The sequence below is a fragment of the Kogia breviceps genome, chromosome 10, assembly GCF_026419965.1.
Source record: "Kogia breviceps isolate mKogBre1 chromosome 10, mKogBre1 haplotype 1, whole genome shotgun sequence".
Taxonomy (NCBI): Eukaryota; Metazoa; Chordata; class Mammalia; order Artiodactyla; family Physeteridae; genus Kogia; species Kogia breviceps.
Genome location: NC_081319.1, coordinates 83606718 through 83626766, shown reverse-complemented (window position 1 = coordinate 83626766; position 20049 = coordinate 83606718). Strand labels below are relative to the sequence as shown.

The window sequence follows — 20049 nt, the reverse complement described above, 5'->3', positions numbered from 1 at the left end:
TAACAGGCAGTCTGGTTTTTATTGTAAATCTTTTTTATTATGATAAAATAGATATGACGCAATTTGCCATCTTCAACCACTTTCGGTGGCACTGCAATTACGTTTTTTAAAGCCAGGAAAGTGTGTTCACCTCGATCACCTGTAACGAGATGTCTTCCGAACGTGCATCCTCAGCCTGCACTTCTCCATCCTGATGCCCCAGGCAGCCGATCTGCAGTAAGGCGAGCGTGTGGAGCTGGAGGGCGCGTTGCCGGTCGGCGGGCCTCAGGGACCCTGGGCTCCAGCGGGCCCCGGGTGGAGAGCGGAGCGCGCGGCTCGGCGCCCCCGGAGGCCCGGCCACGGTGCAGGGACGCGCGGGGCCAGCGAGGGGAGCTGCAGGGTAACTTTTCCCAGGGAAAGAGGCCGGTCGTCCCCACCAGAAGCCTCCCTGCCTTTTGTTTGTTTTCCTGCCGGAGGCTGGAGAGCGGCCGGGTGCCCAGCCGCTCACCATGCGCGGCGCGGCCCGCGCCTCTCGGCGGCGCCCCCGGGCGTCCCTACGCGGACCCCTCGGCCCGTCCTAGCGGGGGTCGCCCTGCTCCCGCTCCCGCCCCCGGGCCGGTTCGGCGCCCGCCCTCCGAGAAGCCGCGCTCCCCGCAGGGGCGGGCCCCCGCCTGTGCTCGCGGCGCCGGTAAGTGGGGTGGGGGATTAGGGGCTTCTGCCGGGTGACCTGTCACTCGGGGTGATGGACCGGAGCTGCGAGGGCCCCCAGTGCCGTGGCCCCGCGAAGGATCGGAGGGCGAGGGAGAGGCTCTTGGGCTGTAGTTTCTCTCCGCGGTCCTGTGGGTCTCTCCCTCCTGGCAGAAAAACTCCCGCTTCCTCGGAGTCTGGAAGATTTTGGTGGGTGTTTACCTTTTGGCGTTAAAGAAGGGAAAGATCCCGGCCCGATTTGAAGCCCCTTTGGTAGAATATGGAGGACTTGCTTTCGGAATTTTCCTGACTAGGCCTTTGGCTGTCCCGCAAGAGGTCTGAGCAAGAAATCCTCACACATTTATGTGCAACCATTTTTCACTGGGTTTCTTTCTGCTCTGATTTCTTTCTTACTAATCAGAGTAGATGTTATGAGAGGGATGCTGAAGGACTTTACAGAACCACCGTTTCTTTTCTAATGCACCTTTTAAAGTTTGACTTTGACACTAGCATTGAGGGCTTTTACTTCTAAATTAAAAAGTAGTTGAATACCTTATTCTGCAGAAGAGAGTATTCGTTTCCACTTATAACTAAATAAAGAGCTGCTTTTGCTAAAGCTGAATTATACTGAAGAAATATCACCCTGAATTTTGCATACAGAGCTAGACTTCTCTAAGGTATTGGCACTTGTTTTCTATTTTTGCCTGGAGCACTCTTTGTAGCAGTTTGATAGGTACAGTTTTTGTTTCTCACATTTTCCACTGAGTGGGCTTTCAGGATGTGCCCCCAAAGTGAATTGTACTATTGCTGAATATAAAATTAAAATGAGCTTTAAATTTGTGTGGCTAACATATGAATTATTAAGAAGAATTTGTGCCTCAACCATATGTTAGCTGTGCTGAGTTAATGTATTCATAAATATGCACATTTGAAATAGTTTCTGAACAAAGCACTGCAATTTGGTAAAGAATTTGGCCTTCCTGTCTATTTGAGGACCAGTAATTGTGGGTGTAGAAATAAGAGCAGTGGTGGGATTCTTTATTTAAAATGATACCCTGTACCACTGCTTGCACCCTAAGGTCCAGCCCTTACAGTGACCCTGCCTGTCCACTTTACCTTGTCCCCTTCTCCAGAGTCAAAACTGGTGGCAGGGCAAGAGCGGGCAACCATGTTTCTAAGTGAGACCAGTTTAGTTTCAGATGATGGAAGGATGTGTCGGAGGGTTGATGGAGCTTGTTTGAGTGGGCAGAGGTCTGTCCTAGCCAAGGGAACTCAGCACTTAGTCACAAAGAAATGCTTTTTTCTCACTGAAGTTTCTTACCTACAGACTGTGTGTAAACAGGCTACCAGGATAAAGAAACCAGGCTTTGGGGGTTTTATTTGTTGACTGTTTCACATATCAAAGCTCTTTTTCTACTTTCATTGTTTTCTTCTCATTGTTTTTTGAGGTTCCCAGTAATGGTGGAAATCCTGTCAGTCTTGAACCTTTTGGAATTCTCTTTAATAGTCTTTTCCTTCATTTCCTTCATCCTTGCTATCAGTGAGTCATGAAGACCTTTGACATGTGATTTATATAACTCCCTCCCTCCATATTCTAATCCAGAGGCTCACCCTTCCTCTCCTGCAGACTGGGGCAGCCTCTGAGCTAGCCCCCTAAGCTGGCTCTTGTAAGTCCTTATTGAATGTTTGCTGAATGAGTGGATGGATGGATGGAATGGATGAATGAATGAATGAGACAGACATCTTTCTGGTTTCTTCAGCTTCTTGTCCATCTAGTCTTTTAAAACTATCAGTTCCTCACGTATCTCCTTGCCTTGCAGCCCTCAGGTCCTCTCCCTTCTCAACTATCTCAAGTCTAAAATAATTTGCCTGATTTTTAAGGCCTTTCATAATCAGGCCTCACGCCTCCTATCTAAATTCTATTTTCAGTTCAGCATACATCGTTGCACTGTATGGGTGTGGTCTTCTTCTTTCGAGCTTGGTCTACTAAGGGGGCCAGGATGGTTCCTGCTCAGATCGCTGTCCTAGAAACCCTCCCCCCTCCCCCTCATCTCCTGTGCAAATGTTACCCTTCCTCTGAGGAGGAAGCTAAGTCCTCACTTCTTCTATAACATCTTCTCTAACTATTCATTTCTCTTCTCTCTCTTGCAAGTCTCCAGATACTTGTTTCTTTTGTAATGCACCTTTTAAAGTTTGACTTTGACACTAGCATTGAGGGCTTGTATTTTTTTTTTTTTTTTTTTTTTTGGTTGAGTTGGGTCTTTGTTGCTGCGTGCGGCTTTCTCTTGTTGCGGCGAGCGGGGGCTACTCTTCATTGAGGTGAGCAGGCTTCTCATTGCGGTGGCTTCTCTTGTTGCGGAGCACGGGCTCTAGGCGCACGGGCTTCAGTAGTTGTGGCTCGCGGGCTCTAGAGCACAGGCTCAGTAGTTGTGGAGCACGGGCTTAGTTGCTCCGCGGCATGTGGGATTTTCCTGGACCACGGCTCGAAACCATGACCCCTGCATTGGCAGGCGGATTCTTAACCACTGCGCCACCACGGAAGCCCGAGGGCTTATATTGATCTCTCATTGGTTTAGGTTATTTTAAGCCTCTTTAGGGCAGGAGCCATATTTTCTGCATGGTAATGTGGGGTTGTGGGCTTTGAAGTCAGGCAGAATTGAGGTCGGGGCCTCACTCCTCAGTACTCATGTGGCCTTATGGATTCTCCAAGCATTAGTCCTCGCGTGTAAAATAGGGGAAATGCCTCCCCACCTGGCTGCAGTGTGGAGATGGTCTTGGTGCCTGAACAGCACCTGGAACACACCTGACAAAAATCTGCTCATCCCTCCCATGACTGGGAGAGCCCTGAACATGTAGCAAATATTTGGTAGATGTTTGTCAGCTGACTTGGAGTCAAGTCATGGCTGGGTCTGGAGGCCCAGGGGATGGCAACCATGCAGAATCCTTAGTAAGTGTTATCCTGCCCTTACTTAAAACAGCTTGAGCTTAGGTTATTCCTGGTGACAGCTCTGCTTCTGCGATCTGTTGCTGTTTTTCCATCCGAACCTGGCCGGGAACACGACTGCCTTAAAATTTTTTTTTTTCACTGCTTCTTTGCGGCAAGCTCCTCCATTTCATTTTGCAGGATCTTGCTGAGTTGGAGTTGTACGTAGCACTTCTGTTTTTCTGCTTGTGAGGGTATGTGTGAGTGTACGTATTTATGGTAGGACATGTTGCCTAGCGATTTCTTGGCAGAATTCTGGGCACAGTGACCTTTCTGTGTATGTTGATCTGTCAGCCGGTGAATAGGTCTTAACTGTAAATTGTCTCATCAGCTCTCTTGCTTGACCATGGCCTTCTGAGAAAGGCGTGTAACTAGAGCATCGGAAACCTCCTATCTGTGGACCTCAGTGTTTGAGGTTGCTGTAGGTGACCCGGAGAACATGCAGGGGTGTGCGCCAGATGACTTACACCCATATCTACAGTGTAACCATGTCCTAGGTTGTGGCTGTGCTTTCTTTGAAACAGTTTTAACTTCCTTATTAGTACACCTGTGTGTTCAAGAAAATTACCTGGTAAAAGCAATTTGCTGAAGTAAATCAGTTCCTGGGGCAGATTGCATTAAAATGCTAAGTTATGGAAGGAAGAAATCAGAGGCATCTTTACTTGTAGCCAAAGAAGTAGAAGAAGCAGTGGAGGGTCCCCTCGAGATGGTAACCAAGGTTGATGTGGAATTCACGCTCACTCTCTCTGCTCCTCGTGAGGTGCTGTCTGTCTGATGCTCGGAAAATTCTACTGCTCAACAGATCCTAGGGAAATACTCAATCCAAGCGGAGAGCTTCCTGTCTTGATTCCTTCCAAGGAAACGGAAGCGTCCTTGCACTTTAAGTGCCTGGCTCACTGTGCTTTGAAAGTCGAAACCTTCGTGGAAAGAAGTACCTGGGTTTGGACTCACCTGTGCAGCTGGCTTCAAATCCTGGGAGCGCTGACTTTTGAAGCCGTCTCAGAGTTTGAAGAAAGCACGTCTCTGGAGAGCTGCCACTTTTTTTTTTCTAGGTAGTTTCAGGATTAGCAATACCTTCATGTACTTTTTGCAGAAGGGGACGTGGGAGCATTTGTTACATCTTTAATCGACTATGAAAACATTTCTTATAGTCACACATTTAAAACTGTGCTGCCCTGAAGGTAACAAGAATTCTGTCCGTTGGGCCACAGCATCTCAGCTGTAAAGTGAGTGTGGGGGGGTGATCATTCAGGTCCCTTATAGGGAAAAAAAAATCTGATTCTATAGTCAGGTTTCATCAATATTATACTATCCCCATGTTCAACTTAGGTCCTATTAAACTGAGCATTCAATCTATGCTAATTAGCATTAGGTTATATATTACCTTACTTTCAATTTTTCCTAGATTTTGTTTGTCATCCTCGTTTTATTTTTATTTAAAAAATACTGTTTTTAAAATAAAATAACACAATAGTGTTATTTCCACCATGCTCTTAGTAGCCACTTGATAAGTGTACAGTGATGGCCGAGGGCTTGTGAGAGTCACATATTTTTTTTTTTTTTTTTTTTTTTTTTTTTTTTTTTTGCGGTATGCGGGCCTCTCACTGTTGTGGCCTCTCCCATTGCGGAGCACAGGCTCCGGACGCGCAGGCCTAGTGGCCATGGCTCACGGGCCTAGTTGCTCCACGGCATGTGGGATCTTCCCGGACCAGGGCACGAACCCGTGTCTCCTGCATCGGCAGGCGGACTCTCAACCACTGCGCCACCAGGGAAGCCCGAGAGTCACATATTTGTGAGGAAAGATCAATGTGAGTCACTTTTTATCTTTCTGTAGGTGTAGTGTGGTCTATGATAAAGTGCTGATAACATGTGACTGCTCTCGTGGTTAATATAAAAGATAATGGCCCAGGACCAAGAGATAAAGGAGTAGTGGTGTAATGTCCAACTACATATTTCACAATATCATGAAAGTTACTATCTGCATGAGTTTGTAGTTCCGAGAAGACAATAGTTAATGGTTCTGTCCTCTTGGACACTGCCTGTGCTTTGAAGGTGAATTTACTGATGATTGATTTAACTCAGACGAAACCGAGTAAGAAAAAAGTAAGTTATATATGTCTACCTGTCATCTTAGCTGTTAAAAAGCAAATGTTTTCCCGAATTGTTATAAAAGCTTTTAGAAGGATTCATAATTTTTGTGCCCTAGTCTCTATAGAGCTGTTCAGGTTTGCAAAGCATCTGAGGGATGGCAGTAGAGTGGGGTTGATGGTATAGGAAAATTAACAAAGTGACCCTTTATAAACCCATAAGTTACTCATTCATTAATTTATTCATTCAACACATCTTTATTTTGAGCACCTGTTTGGGCCAACCGGGTGCCAGGTACTTGTCTGGTTGCTGGGAATACAGTTGTGAACATAACAAAAATTCTGCCCACAGAAAGCTTATATTCTCAGGATACACACAGTCTGTATACGTAACCCTGTGATCCACAGGTAAATGAGGATCATGTGGAAAGGGCTAAAGTGCTCTGCCTCCATGCACGGTTTCCTGTGTTTCACAGGTCCACACATCATGCCCTGCAGGCATGTCCTACCTGGCTGCCTGTTTTTGTAAATGGACTTGTACCGGGATGCAGCCATGCCCATTTGTTTCCGTGTCATCTGTGGCTGCTTTTGTGCTACAGCAGAGGATTTGAATAGTTGTGCCAGAACCCTGTCACCCTCACAGCCTAACGTATTTAGCGGCCCTTCACAGAAAACATTTGCTGACACCTGCTCTATTTTATTTTTATGTTAGGCCTTTACGTCCTCGATATGTTTTATTGATTTGTTTGTTGTTACACGTGGTGGTGAAGCATCTTACGCTGCGTGAGATCAGCCCTGAGTTAAACGTGCTGTGATATTTGAGTAGCGCTTGAATGTGTGACATGTTCCGATTCACTCCCTTGCCCACCCTTAGAACAGAGGGTGGCAATCAGGTGAGTGTCTGGGGCTGGGACCACGGCCACCACCTGCGTGAAGCTGGGGGACTGTCACCCAAACTCATCCGCAGTTTCCCACAAGTCAGAGGAAAGTCATTCTTCCTCTGGGTCTTCAATATTTCCTTTCCCTTCGGTTCTTCACAGCCCACAGACCACATAGAATGATGGGTCCTAGTTTAGAAATAATCTACAAGCAATGGAAGACTTTACTTTAGGTTCGGGGCACAGAGCCCTTTGTGGGAGACGTGATGGGAAGTGGTCGACCCTTCTCTTGGGATTTAGGACCTGGTGCATGAATTCTCCTTTCAGAAGCTGGGGTTGAAGGATGTGAGGGAGGTCAGGGCATGAAACAGTCTCTGGGGAATAGAAGAGGGCCACCCAGGTAACGGATCCTCTTCTCCCATCCTTCCAATTAAGGCAGCGGCCCGAAGCATCTTTAAGGCGCTCGCTCCTTGTCACAGGAGAGGCAAAGCACGTTCCACAATAAAGGAGGCTCTTTTGGCATTGTAGCTGCTGTCCCCAGCGCAGGAAAAAGCACTGGTCCAAGAGGCAAAATATTTAAAGGACATTCTTGTTAAAATGAATGTGGGCAGAAGAATTAGGTCCCAGAGAGAAAAATTAGAAATACAGATGTACTATTTTTGGTACCTTTTTAAAAGAAATGTAACCATATTAACTTTACTCTTGTAAAGTTATGAAATGTTCGAACCTAGAATTCATGCCAGTTAAGGTAAAATGGAACTCAGAAGTGCCAGGAGAAGGGCCGTTGAGTGATTTTGCACACGATCTAGTTTTCCGATGAGGACAGGTGAAAGCAGTGGCATCTTTTCAGTGGAAAACGATCAAGGCTCAGGGAGAAAAGCTCTTCACACAGGTCTGAATGGTGGAAGTGGCGCTGGTAAACCACGACTCCCAGAGATGCCCACTTTTGCGTACAATTTTCTGTCTCCTATCTTAAAAAATGAGTAATTGTGGCATTTATTCAATGACTCTTAAGTATTCAAACTAAAGAGCGGACCACCCTGTGCCTGATTGGTTTCCCAGGCTGGGAATCAGCAGGACACCCGAACCCTCTGAAAGCGAAATGCAGCTGTGCTGCTCTGTGAGTTGGGTACCGCCTAACCCAGAAGCCAAAGGCCTGATCTGACGACACTGTGGGGACCTTTCTGTGATTCTTTGAGACCCAGTAATTCCAGCACCATGGTGGGAGGGCCCAGGCAGCCTGCCTGCTTTAGCCTTTCTGCAGTATTTACTATTCTTCCATTTCAGAACTTCGGAACATTTCTGCTCAGGGCAAACAATCTGAGTACCATGACTTTGCACATGAAGAAATAGAAGCATTCTGGGGCTTCCCTGGTGGCGCAGTGGTTGAGAATCCGCCTGCCGATGCGGGAGACACGGGTTCGTGCCCTGGTCCGGGAAGATCCCACATGCCGCGGAGCGGCTAAGCCCGTGAGCCATGGCCGCTGGGCCTGCGCGTCCGGAGCCTGTGCTCCGCAGCGGGAGAGGCCACAACAGTGAGAGGCCCGCATACCGGGAAAAAAAAAAGAAATAGAAGCATTCTGTTTTGAGATACTTACCAAGTGTGGTACAGAAGGTACATAGCAAAGACTAAAATTCATGTTTTGACCATTCAAACCATGAGTACCTGCTAGTGTAGGCGGAGCATGAGGTATGAGAGCAGAGACGAAAGAAGCATGGTGACTGTCGGGGACAGGCCTGCGTGTCATTGACCACTGGGGAGGTGGGGACAGGGCACTGTGGCCTCTTGGGGAGAGAGCCGTTGGCTGTGTCTGTGCACGTTGGGACAGGAGGCCCTGGAAAGGTGATGTTTGAGCTGGACTCGGAGGGAGGAGAAGCAGTAGATTCTGAGCTTTGGGGTCTGGCTGAGACAGTGAGACACTTATCCTGCTCTGGAAGGGAGATGATGTATAGCACACAGGGTCCCTCTGGGGCACTGTCTGCTCTTTGCTAGCTTTTGTGCATGTGATGGGAAAGGTGGAAACGTTGATCTGTTTTTTTTCTTAGACAAGTGCCAGCTTGATTCCTGACCCGGAGAGTCACAGAACCACAGAATAACGGAGCAGGAAACCACCTTGCTTCATTAAGTCCCGTGCCCTCACCCCACAGAAATTAACCCGAGGACCGAGAGATGCTCCGAGTCACAGGTGGTCTGTGCCGAGTGGAAACTGGGACTCAGTTCCTCTTTGTCTGCAATCACTTGCCTCCCCTGTAGGCAGTGGCTGCTGGCAAGGTCCCCGCTCGGTCCACTGAAGTTCGATTGTAGAATGAGGCCAACTAGAGCATGGCCACATCACCGGTTTCCATATTTGGACTTTGAGCTACAAAGTACTTCTTTTGATTCCTCTCATTCTCAGATCCTCAAAAGATTTCATAACCTTTGGATCTTTTGCAATCTCTCCCTTAAGTTTGGTGCAGTCGGCCCAGGTTCCTATCTCACTGCCAACACTTTAATAGTTGCATAACCTTGAACAAGTAGCTGGTGTCTCAGATTCCTTATCTGTAAAATAGGGGTAATAATAATAGTACCTACCTGGTGCCGTTGTGAGGACTGAATGGATTAATATATGCAAAGCACTTATAACAGTATGGTATACATAGTAAGTTCTGAAATTATTATTATTATTACCTTTTTGGCTTATTTGATGTATTAGTAAGCTACGTGTGGATTGGTTATAGTGAGTGATTATCCAAGTTCATTCTTGGAGTCTGAGTGGTATTTAGAAGTACTGCCCATTAACATGTTAGCTGATTCCCCAAGTTAATGGATGGGCTGTTACACCCCATTCACTTCACAGGCAGTAGTGACCGTCTATACCAGGAACTGTGAATTCAGATGCTTTCAGGGGCAGAGGAGGAAATGTAAAAGAATCAAGGAAGCTGGGTATGTGCTTGTTAAACGGTAAGAAGTTGCTCTTCTCTTTTGAAAAGAGAACAACAATTTTTCTTTCCCTGCAGTTTTTCTTCGAATGAGGTTTTTTTCCAGGCTTTTTCCTTTGTTACTTTTGATATAGACAGAGGAATAGAGAAATATTTTTCTTCTAGTAAAACAAGTGGCCGTGAAGGTACAAAAATAAATGTAAAATGCAAGTAAAAAAAAAAATATTAGCAACTGACACGACATTCATTTTAGGGACACAGGGAGGTTGGGGACAGTGACGTGATAGAGAGCTCACGCTTGGCCTAAAAGGCCAGTGACCACCCTTGTCTAGCTGTTATTCCCACGGAGGACAAAGGACCTTGTGTGATTAGCTCTTCAGTTTTTCTAGAGCTACCCCAAATCTCGATATTTATATGGGAGTTCCCATTTTTAAATATAAACTCAAAGCGTATCTGTGAATTCCCTCCTCAGGCTGCCTGTTTGCAACCCCTGGTCCACACAGGGTGGAATCTCCATATGCTAATGTCATCTACTGAGATTTCAGCCAGAATTGTGAAGTCTTGTCTGCTTTGTAGAGTTAAAGAGAAATACTCTCCATCGTTCAAAAAGGACTGCCTTTGTTCACTGGGTAACTAAGCATTAGATTCTTGATTTCATTCCTAAGACACTCAACTTTGTATGAATAGAAACCACGGCTGCCATAGCTCAGATAACTGTGGAAGTCTTTGGGAGGTTTCATTGAATGGTGGTATCTATCCCCTGAAGATATCAGGTCCTAGTCCCTGGAACCTGTGAATTTTTCCTTATTTGGCAAAATAGACTTTGTAGATGTGATTAAATTAAGAAATCTGAGATGGGGAGATAAACCTACCTATCTCTAATTGGAGATAGGTTTAGTGAGCCCTAAATGGAAACACTGGTCCTCATAAGAGGGAAACGGAGGGAGATATGACACAGAGAGGAGTCAGTGTGACCACAGAGGCAGAGACTGGAGAGATGTGGCCACGAGCCAAGGAACACCAGCAGCCACCAGACGCTGGAAGAGACAAGGAGGAAGTGAGCCAATACCGCTGGAGGAGGTGCCAATCCCTTGATCTCGATCCAGTGATACTGGTTCTGCACTCTGGCCTCCAGAAACGTGAGAGAATACATTTCTGCTGTTTTAAGCTACCAAGTTTATGGTAATTCGTGAACAGCAGCTGTGGAAAACTAATACTGTTAGTAAGGAAAACATTTTTATATTGGTTTTTGCCAGTGATGCGTGGATCAGTAATGACATGTCCTTGACGAGAGAAATTAGCCCTTATTTAGGGATCAGTGGCCCTAAGCCTTCCTTGAGATTTTTAGCTAGTGGTCCACGTGGTGACTTCTTGCTTGTACAACTGTAGCACTTTGGTCATCTCTACTCTGCCAGAAACTTATCCCAAGGGCCATTCCCTGGTCACTGTGTGTGTTCCAGAGAAATGCTTTCAGTTATCCTTGACAGAATATCTGATGGTGGCTTCAGCAACAAAGACTTCTGATTAGGTCATATAACAAGAAGTCTAAAGCAGATATTTTCAGGGATCGTGCAGCAGCCCAGTGATGTCATCCAGGATTCAGCTTCTTTCTTTTAATCCATCCTCAGCAGTTGGGATTCTCATCTTTAGAGCTCACGTCTCATAATCACCAGAAGACTGTCTCAGCTCTGAATATTACAGCTTTGTACAACCATGTTCAAGGCAGAAACACAGGGCAACCTCTTTGTCAGCTGTCTCTATCAAAGAGTAGATTCCTGGGCTTCCCTGCTGGCGCAGTGGTTGAGAATCCGCCTGCCGATGCAGGGGACATGGGTTCGTGCCCCGGTCCGGGAAGATCCCACATGCCACAGAGCGGCTGGGCCCGTGAGCCATGGCCGCTGGGCCTGCGCGTCCGGAGCCTGTGCAAAAAAAAAAAAAAAGAGTAGATTCCTTCTCAGAAGCCCTTCTCTTCCCTCACCAGCTCACTTTCCTTTCCATCTCATATGTCAGAGCCACAGTCCCACTCCTAAACAGTAGGAAGTACAATAGAATTGTTTGGCTTGGCTCCAACGGATCATTGTTCATGCCCTGGGGCTGTAGTAGGTGGCTGCCATCCCTGATTGTATTGAATCGTGAATAAAATCAGAGCTCTATAAACTAAGCAGCAAGAGGAGCATTGCTGTTGGGTAGATCAGCAATAGCATCAGTCATATGGCCCTTCTTTTTCCTAGTGTGTTGTGCATCACCCTGTTGTTTTCCCAGAGCAGCAGTGAGTTTTTGTCCTTTCCTTTCAGAGTATAACATGAGTCATCATATTCAGGCCACCACAAAAATGATGAGCAACTGAACATTACTGATCTCAAAAGTCAGTAACCACTTCCTGCTAGGATATGCTCAGAGTTGACTGTGGGTTGAATGCTACTTTTTGTCCAATGCTAATTTGAATAATACCACTTCATTGTTTTTAATTTAGGAAACAATTCACTAGAGAACAGAAAGTTCAGATAGTTGTCATGGTTCTGTTCTCTAGATCTGTATATAGTGTAACTAATCCTTCTCTCTGATACTCCTTTGTACCCTTGAAACAGTCACCACAGCTTCCTAAGTCCCTTTTTCTTCATGTATTCTCTGTTTCGTCAACTACTCTTCTTGTGCTTTCATTTAGGGCCCTTATTATGTTCTTTTAGATCTTTCTTGAAGTTTGTCACCCAAAGTTGAACAGTAATTCAGGTGTACGTTGAGCTTGTCATGTCCCTTGTTCCGGATCCACAGCTGCCATGTTGCAAAACTCCAGTGGACACCGTTCATGTGGTGTTCTATGAGTACCCCAGAGTTGTGCAAGGTATTAGCATTGCCTGAATGTTGACCTCCTAATAAGAACTCCAATAATGCGCTATCTTTGGGGGGAAAAAAAATAAAGCAACCTTAGAGCATCTCCAGTGAGAGGTTTTGTACGTATCTCAAATTCAGCACCTTAGAAAACAGAACCCATTGTGTCTCCTACCCTCTATAACATTCATCCTGTCTGGTGCCTTTGTTCAGGCCTTCCACATATTTCACCTGACTATTGCAGTCCCCTCCATCTAGCCTCTCTGCCTCTAGTCTCTCTATTCTAATTTCAGTTTGAATAGTCCAGGGGGATCTCCCTCATGTCATTTCCCTGCTTAAAAGCCCCAGAGAGCTCCCGTGTGGCAGGGTAAAGACCAAACTCCTGCATGACAGATGTACGCCCTCACGGCTGGGTCCCACCCTAAGTTTCTAGCCATTCCCTGCATTTCCTTACTGCCCTCCGTGGCTTTTATGTCCTAGCCCTGTGCTTCACAGTGGGGTTGCACATTACGGTCCCCTGGAGGGCTTTCTAAATTATCAAAGCTCACTCCCCAACCTCGACCTGACTCTTAGAGGTGGGGCCTGGGCATCAGTATTTGTTAAAAGTTCCCCAGGTGATTCTGTTGTTCACCCAGCGTAGGAACCCTAAGCTCTCGTGAACATGCCAAGCTCTTATACCCACCAACCTTTTGCAGGGTTTCCTCCATCTGTAATTCCTTTCTCTCCCTTTTCTGTGTAATAAAACTTTGCTCATTCTTCAAACCTCAGTATTACCTCTTCTCTGAAGGGGTGTCTGATCCCTCCCTCCTCCCAAGAATTTGTTGCTCTCTCTACCATGGGCTTATAGCGTTTCCTACATTTTCCCTGTACGTGTTGATCAGGAGTTCTTTAAAGGAAGGACCCTTCTCTTATCCATAATGTGCCCCAGAAGCCTTGCATAGAGCTTGGCATCTTGGTAAAGTTTGAATAAAATTGTCAACCTGACTTCAGTGCTTGAAGACACTCTAGTCTGATCCATTTTACAGTCGGTATGTAATTACCTGAAATAAAATTTAAAAGCAACCGCCACGTGTTGGTGAGGGTCAAATCTTGCCAGAGAAATTGAACTTTGTCCTATGATAATGTGACAGACAGTAACAAGGAGGAATCATAGGGTGACTGTATACTGAATGAATGACCCACTCTATCATGATTTCAGTAACGTTCTTTTTTCAAGATAGCTTTTTTTCAGTGATGATCTAGGAAGACATTGTCCCAATTATGCAGTTTTAGTAGATGAGGAACTAACTATCAAAGAAAGGCTTCTATGATTAATAATCGACAGATATGAATTATTATTATATATAATGCCATTGCAAAAAAAGTGGGGGAGGGCCCACAGGCTACTGGAATGTAGATGGTTATTAAGTTTTGGTTGCCACAGTTTGTTCATCAAAGACATGGAGAAATGTGTGAGGATTCAGAGATGAATGCCAAAGATAATGAAAGGAGTGGAAAACAGGTCCTATGAGGAAAGTCTGTAATTACAGCAAGAGGAGGTTGAGAGATACACATTTGATTACTAATTTGATGTACATCACATTATCGTGAGATAGTTTCTTTATATTCACACACACAAAAAACAAAGCATGAGGAAATTAACTTAGAATCGGCAGGTTTCGGCTGGACATTAAGAAAAATACTCTAACTAACTGGATTACAAAATGCAAATCTGATCATGTTATTTCTTGTTTTAAAAAAAAACCCTTAATTGACTTCCCATTGTCTCTATGTCAAAGCCTACTTTAAAAAAAAAAATAAATAAAGCCTGTAATTTATGAGTTAGCTGATTTTTGACCGATCAAAGTTCCAGTGATTTTTTTTTTTTATGAAGATGACATACAACAATGATTTGGGAATTTTAATTTGTTGGAAAATGAAATTATGAATGATGCAGAAATCATGTCATACCAAAAATAGATGGAGATAAATATGAAAAAGAAAAAGAGGGGAAAACAAACACAGAGCCCAAAATTGCTTATGTTGTGGCCCAAATGCTCTTTCTATGTTATGTTGAGACACACCTTGAATCCAAAACAGTCCACAACACACAAATCGTGAAGTGGAGGAGCTATGATGTATGATGTGTTCTGTCTTATGAGCAAGTTCATATTAGGTTTTATTAAGTAAATCTACATTAAAATGTTTTAGGCTGAAAAAATATGCTTAAGATATGTATTATCTTTTTAAAGATTTCCTTCCTCTACCATTTTGAGAAATTTTTTTAACTTTTAGTCTAGAATAATTCAAACGTACAGTTGCAAGAACAGTACGAAGAAGACCCATACACCTTTTCCCCAATTTACCTTGTGTTAACATTTTACCGCATTGTGTGTTTGTTCTCTCTCTCTCCACACACACACACACACACACACACACACAGAATTTTTGTTTTACCACTTGAGAATAAATTGCATATATTATGGCCCTTTGCTTACAAATCCTTCAGGGTGTATTTTCTTAGAATAAGACTGTGCTGTTTCACAACCACAGGACAGGCATCAACTTTAGTAAATTTAATACAGATACAATACTTTAATCTAGCATCCATATCCTAATTGTTTCCACTAATGTCCTTTATAGTGTTTTCTTCTCCTTTAGTATAGGATCCAGTCAGAGCCTTATGTTTTTTGAAATGTCATTTGAGGCTCTCAACAAGCAAACTTCTGGGGTTATCTCTTTCCAGTTCCAAGCTCCCACCTTCCCCTCCACCCCAGATTCAAGCCCCTGTGCCTTCTTTTCTGCTCCTTGGAATGCTAGAATCCCCTACATTACAAAACACCTACTTTTCTTTTTCCTTCAAGACTCAGTCTTTTATGAAGACTCTTCTTACCTGCCCTCCTGAGTCCAAGTGGAATCAACCAAGTTAGAAGCCAGGGGGCTTTCTCTTTAACCCCTCCCCACATCCTGTACCCTCAATGTACATGAAATATCTTAGTGCATATTCATGAGTATGCATCCACCCACTCTCATCCTCTGCCATGAGACGCTAAGATCTTTAAAAAAAAAAAAGGACCATATTTTATTGGTCTTTGTATCCCCGGATATTAACATAGGGTCTGTCACACAGGAAGTGCTTTATAAATATTTATTAATCAGCAATGGAATCTATCACTGTAAAGAGCTGCTGAAGGAAGTTGTAGGTTGTCTGATCCTGTAGAGCTTCAAAAGAAGGAAAATGCTCTTCAAACCAGGGGCCTTAAAATGGTTCTATGGGGAAATGGGAATGAGTGGGGGAGGGGCAGGTAGGCTTGATCTCTAAAAGGTTTTCCAGTTATATGGTAGAATATGGTGAAATCAGGAATAACCTTTATAGTTCTTAAGGTTTCTCAAGGTCATGCAAAGCCTTCACAAAAACATAGACTAGAATTACTTTTTAATTTTAAATTTTGAACTAATTTTAGACTTTCAGAAATGTTACAAAAATAGTACAGACAGTTCTTAGAGATTCTTCACCCAGCTTACCCTAATATTAACATCTTCTATAACCGTAGGACAATGATCAAACTCAGGAAGTTAGCACTGGCACAGTGCTGTTAACTAAACTATGACCTTATTCAAATTTCACCAACTTTTCCGCTAATGTCTTTTGTCTGTTCTGGGATCTTATTCAGGTTCTCACATTGTGTTTAGTTGTCATGTCTCCTTCTTTGCCTCCAATCTGTGACAGTTCCTCAGTCTGTCCTTGCCTTTTATGATCTTGACACTTTTGAAGAGTATCGGTCAGTTTTTTGTAGCACGTCCCTCATTTGAGTTTGACGTTTTCTCATGAGTGGATTGAGGTTCTGCATTTTTGACAGAACACCACAGAGGTGATGGTGTGCCCTCCTCAGAGCATCAAATCCAGGGTACATGGTGTCATATGTCTTAGTAATGTTGATGTTGAACTTGATCACTTGGGTAAGGAGGTTAGATTTCTGCCTGTAGAGTTACTATCTTTCCCTTTGACATTAATAAATGTCTTAAAGATACTTTGTCTTTTTGGCTGCTCCATTTGGTTTGTATCTTAGTTCCCCAATGAGGCATCAAAGAAACTGGGCCTGGTAAGTGAAAGGGCGGCCAGGGAATTCCCAAAGATACTTTGAAACTATGTGAATAACCTGTTTCTCATCAAACGCTCATCGACCAATATTTGCATCCATCGGCGAATCTTGTCTGCAACAAATTGTGACGTTTGCCTAATAGCGAATTTCTTATTTCCCTCTTTCCTTCTACATTTATTGACTGGAATTCTTCTGAAAGGAGAAGCTGCAATGATTAGATTTTGATGCAGAATGTCACTTATTCTATCATTCTTTTCTGATCTTTTGATTTTTCAGATTATTAGTTTGACGGATATATTTTTTAAAAAGTCTTTAGTGTTCTTATTTAAGCATTTACATTTTATTAATGTTTGCCTAAAGGCATTGCAATCACTTAAGTTATGTACTGCATTTTCTTCATTATAGGCAGACTGAATGACACTCAATTTTATAAATGATCAATGACTTATCTTTTTCTTTATAAATTTATTTAATTTTGGCTGCATTGGGTCTTCGTTGCTGCGTGCAGGCTTTCTCTAGTTGCAGCGAGCAGGGGCTACTCTTCCTCACATATGTGGGCTTCTCGTTGTGGTGGCTTTTCTTGTGGAGCATGGGCTCTAGGCGCGTGGGCCTCAGTAGTGGTGGAACGTGAGCTTCAGTAGTTGTGGCATACAGGCTGTAGAGCACAGGCTCAGTAGTTGTGGCGCACAGGCTTAGTTGCTCCGCAGCATGTGGGATCTTCCCGGAACGGGGCTCGAATCCGTGTTCCCTGCATCGGCAGGCAGATTCTTAACCACTGCTCCACCAGGGAAGTCCCATGACTTATCTTTTTAAAGAACACAACTGAAGGACTTTAAAAGAGACACACCCTACATGCAGGCCTTAAAAATTTACTAGTTATTTGTTTAGCTTCTGAATATCTAGTAATAAAAATAATATTAATAAAATACTATTGTTGCCTAGCCACAAACACTTCATGGAGCACATGTAAGTTCTATATCAAGAGAACCTTAATTTAAGCATTTCTTGGCCTTTTGTATGTTTACATTGTTAATTGTAGCTGAATACAGAGAACACAGTATATTTAGCATGGATTCTTGTAGCTCAGCAATTTCCATCGACCATAGTTATCATGTCGTGTTTGCCTACAGTGGTTAGTCAGCAGAAAGGCATCAAATTGCAGCTGATTCATTTCTGAGTCAGTGATAAAATCACTTTCCAAGAACGCTGTGTCTCATTTTATAAAAAACTGGAAAAGAGCAGTATTTAGACCAGAGGTTAACAAACTTTTTTTTTTTGTAAAGTGTACAGTAATAAATCCCTTAGGCTTTGTGGGCCATACAGTCTGTGTCACTACTGTGTCACTACTCTGCTGTGTAGCGTGAAAGCAGCTGCAGACAATATGCAAGTGAGTGGGCATGACTGTGTTCCAATAAAACTTTATTTACAAAAAAACAGGTGGCAGGCTGGGGGTTACAGCTGGCCCCTGATTTAGACAGACATAGAATGTACATGAACATTTATCCTTGTCTTTCATTTTTCTCTACAGGCAGAAGACTCATCTTTGAAAATATGTATTTGGGAGATAGTCACGTTCTATTGAATACCTTGTGCTGGTGCTGCCATAGAAAAATCTGGTTACACTCCGGGGAGGTCTGCTACGGCTGCAGGACTGATCCGCCTCGGCCCTGAGATGAGTGTCCGGCCTGAGCGGGCACACCATGAATAGATATACAACCATCAAGCAACTCGGGGATGGAACCTATGGTTCCGTCCTGCTGGGAAGAAGCATCGAGTCTGGGGAACTGATTGCTATTAAAAAGTAAGTTTTATCCTTCACACTCACGAATCCATCCTCAATGACACATTGTCAACATAGTTTTAACTCTATGCTCTCCATTCCTCATCGGTGAAAAGTTTCTACAGGGGAGGCATGGAGAAGAATCTCAGACATTGATTGCTGTGGGTTAGATGACTGTGAACTCTGGGATGCTCGCGTTAGAGTCTTAAACACATCCCCATGTTAGATGCACTACTTTGCATACAGCTCTAGTACTTGTTCCAAGGATCTTCTCATATGGGGAGGTAGTAACAAGCAGATTAAGAAATATTTTATAGGAAAGGAAACTGAAAGTGAGACATGAAATGACTTATTCTGGATCCTTTACACGTGTGATAGTCTGGTGACTACGGTTTTGCTCCCCCCACCCCACTCGCACTTTGCAATCTGAGTCCAGACCAACTGTATTAGTTATCTGTTGCTGCATAACAGTTTACCCCCAAAAATTGTGGTTTAAGACAACTATCTCACAGTTTCTGTGGATCAGGAGTCTGGGCCTGGCTCAGCTGAGTTCTCTGCTTTAGGGTCTCTCATGAGGCTGCAGTCAAGCTGCTAGCTGGTGCTGGGATCTCATCTGAAGGCTGGACTGGGGAAGGATCCACTTCCAAGCTCACTCACATGACTGTGGGCAGCATTCAGTACCTTGGGGGCTGTTGGACTGAGGGGCTTAGTCCTCTGCTGGCTCTTGGCTGGAGGCTGCCCTCAGTCCCTTGCCATGTGGGCCTCTCCAAAGAGCAGCTCACAACATGGCAACTTGCTCCATCAAGACATGGAAATCAAGAAGGCATTGAGAGTCTTCAACCAAGATGGAAGTGACATCTTATTGCATTTGTAAACTAATCACAGAAGGGGTATCCTCTCAAACTGCTGTATTGTATTGGTTAGAAGCAAGTCGTTAAAAGAAGGGGGGTTATGCCAGTTCGTGAATACCAGGAGGTGGGGGGGCTTTGGGGACCATTTTAGAGTCTGCCTGCCATACTCATCTATATCCAGTTGCCTTCTCAACATCTCCATTTGGATGCCCTGAAGACACTTCACACTCATCATACCCAAAACTGAACTTAAATCCAGCATATAATGCCTGTCTTGATAAATGACACATTTCCATCCCCGCAAAGCCTGGGAGTCCCCCGACATCCCTCCCTGTGCCCCAGCATTTGTTGTCTGGTACTATAGACTCTAACTACCAGATATTTATCTGATCCACCTACTTCTCCAATTCCCCACTGCTAACCCCCCATTCAACTCATTATCATTTACCACCTCTGCCTCTAGAATACTTTCCTCTCTAGGGTTCCTGGCTTCCATTCTTACCCCTGTCCATTCCAGCCTGAAGGGCTTATATTAAACACGTGAGTCTAATTGTCTAAAATCAATTGTACCAAACCTTCTTTGCTGCCCCATCATGTCCCCTTGTCCCACCTGACTTCAGCGTGCTGGGGTGTGCAGTGATGTGCCTGGCACCAGTATCCCACCTCAGGTGCACATGGGAGACTCAACCAAGGTGCTCCTGCTTGGTCCACAGAAGGTCCCCAGCAGGACTGAGCCCCCGTTGCCCACTGCAGTGTCAGCTCCATAATGTGTCCTTTCCTGGGTTTCCCCCCTGTCTGTTCTCAGCTTCCCTGCTCCTTGCCCTGAGTTCCTGGAATCACCTCCCAAATCAACTCCCTGCACCCAAGTCCTTGCCTCAGGCTCTGCTTGCAGGGATCCCAAATGAAGAGCTTTTAATGTCTTCCTATCAGTTTTAGGGTCAAGCCCCCAATTTTACAACTTGCTGCTTCACTCG

At 44.5% G+C, this 20049-nt stretch overlaps 2 protein-coding genes across 3 annotated transcripts in view; both read left to right on the top strand.

Moving 5' to 3' along the window:
• The first annotated feature begins 463 nt into the window (after positions 1-463).
• LOC131763292 (uncharacterized) lies at positions 464-18245 on the top strand. 2 transcript variants are annotated; one of them, XM_059075354.2, is made up of 2 exons: positions 464-667; positions 17973-18245. In XM_059075354.2, the coding sequence occupies exon 2, from the start codon at positions 17996-17998 to the stop codon at positions 18113-18115; it is 120 nt and encodes a 39-aa protein (XP_058931337.1). In that variant the 5' UTR covers positions 464-667; positions 17973-17995; the 3' UTR covers positions 18116-18245. The 2 variants fall into 2 exon arrangements, with proteins under 2 accessions (XP_058931337.1, XP_066862489.1); XM_067006388.1 differs by lacking the exon at positions 464-667 and adding an exon at positions 859-876.
• Positions 18145-20049, top strand: part of CILK1 (ciliogenesis associated kinase 1) — a 35204-nt gene continuing 33299 nt past the window's right edge. The window contains exon 1 of the mRNA XM_059075329.2: positions 18145-18245. Within this exon, the coding sequence (XP_058931312.1) occupies positions 18145-18245 (101 nt within the window). The remainder of the gene's footprint in view (positions 18246-20049) is intronic.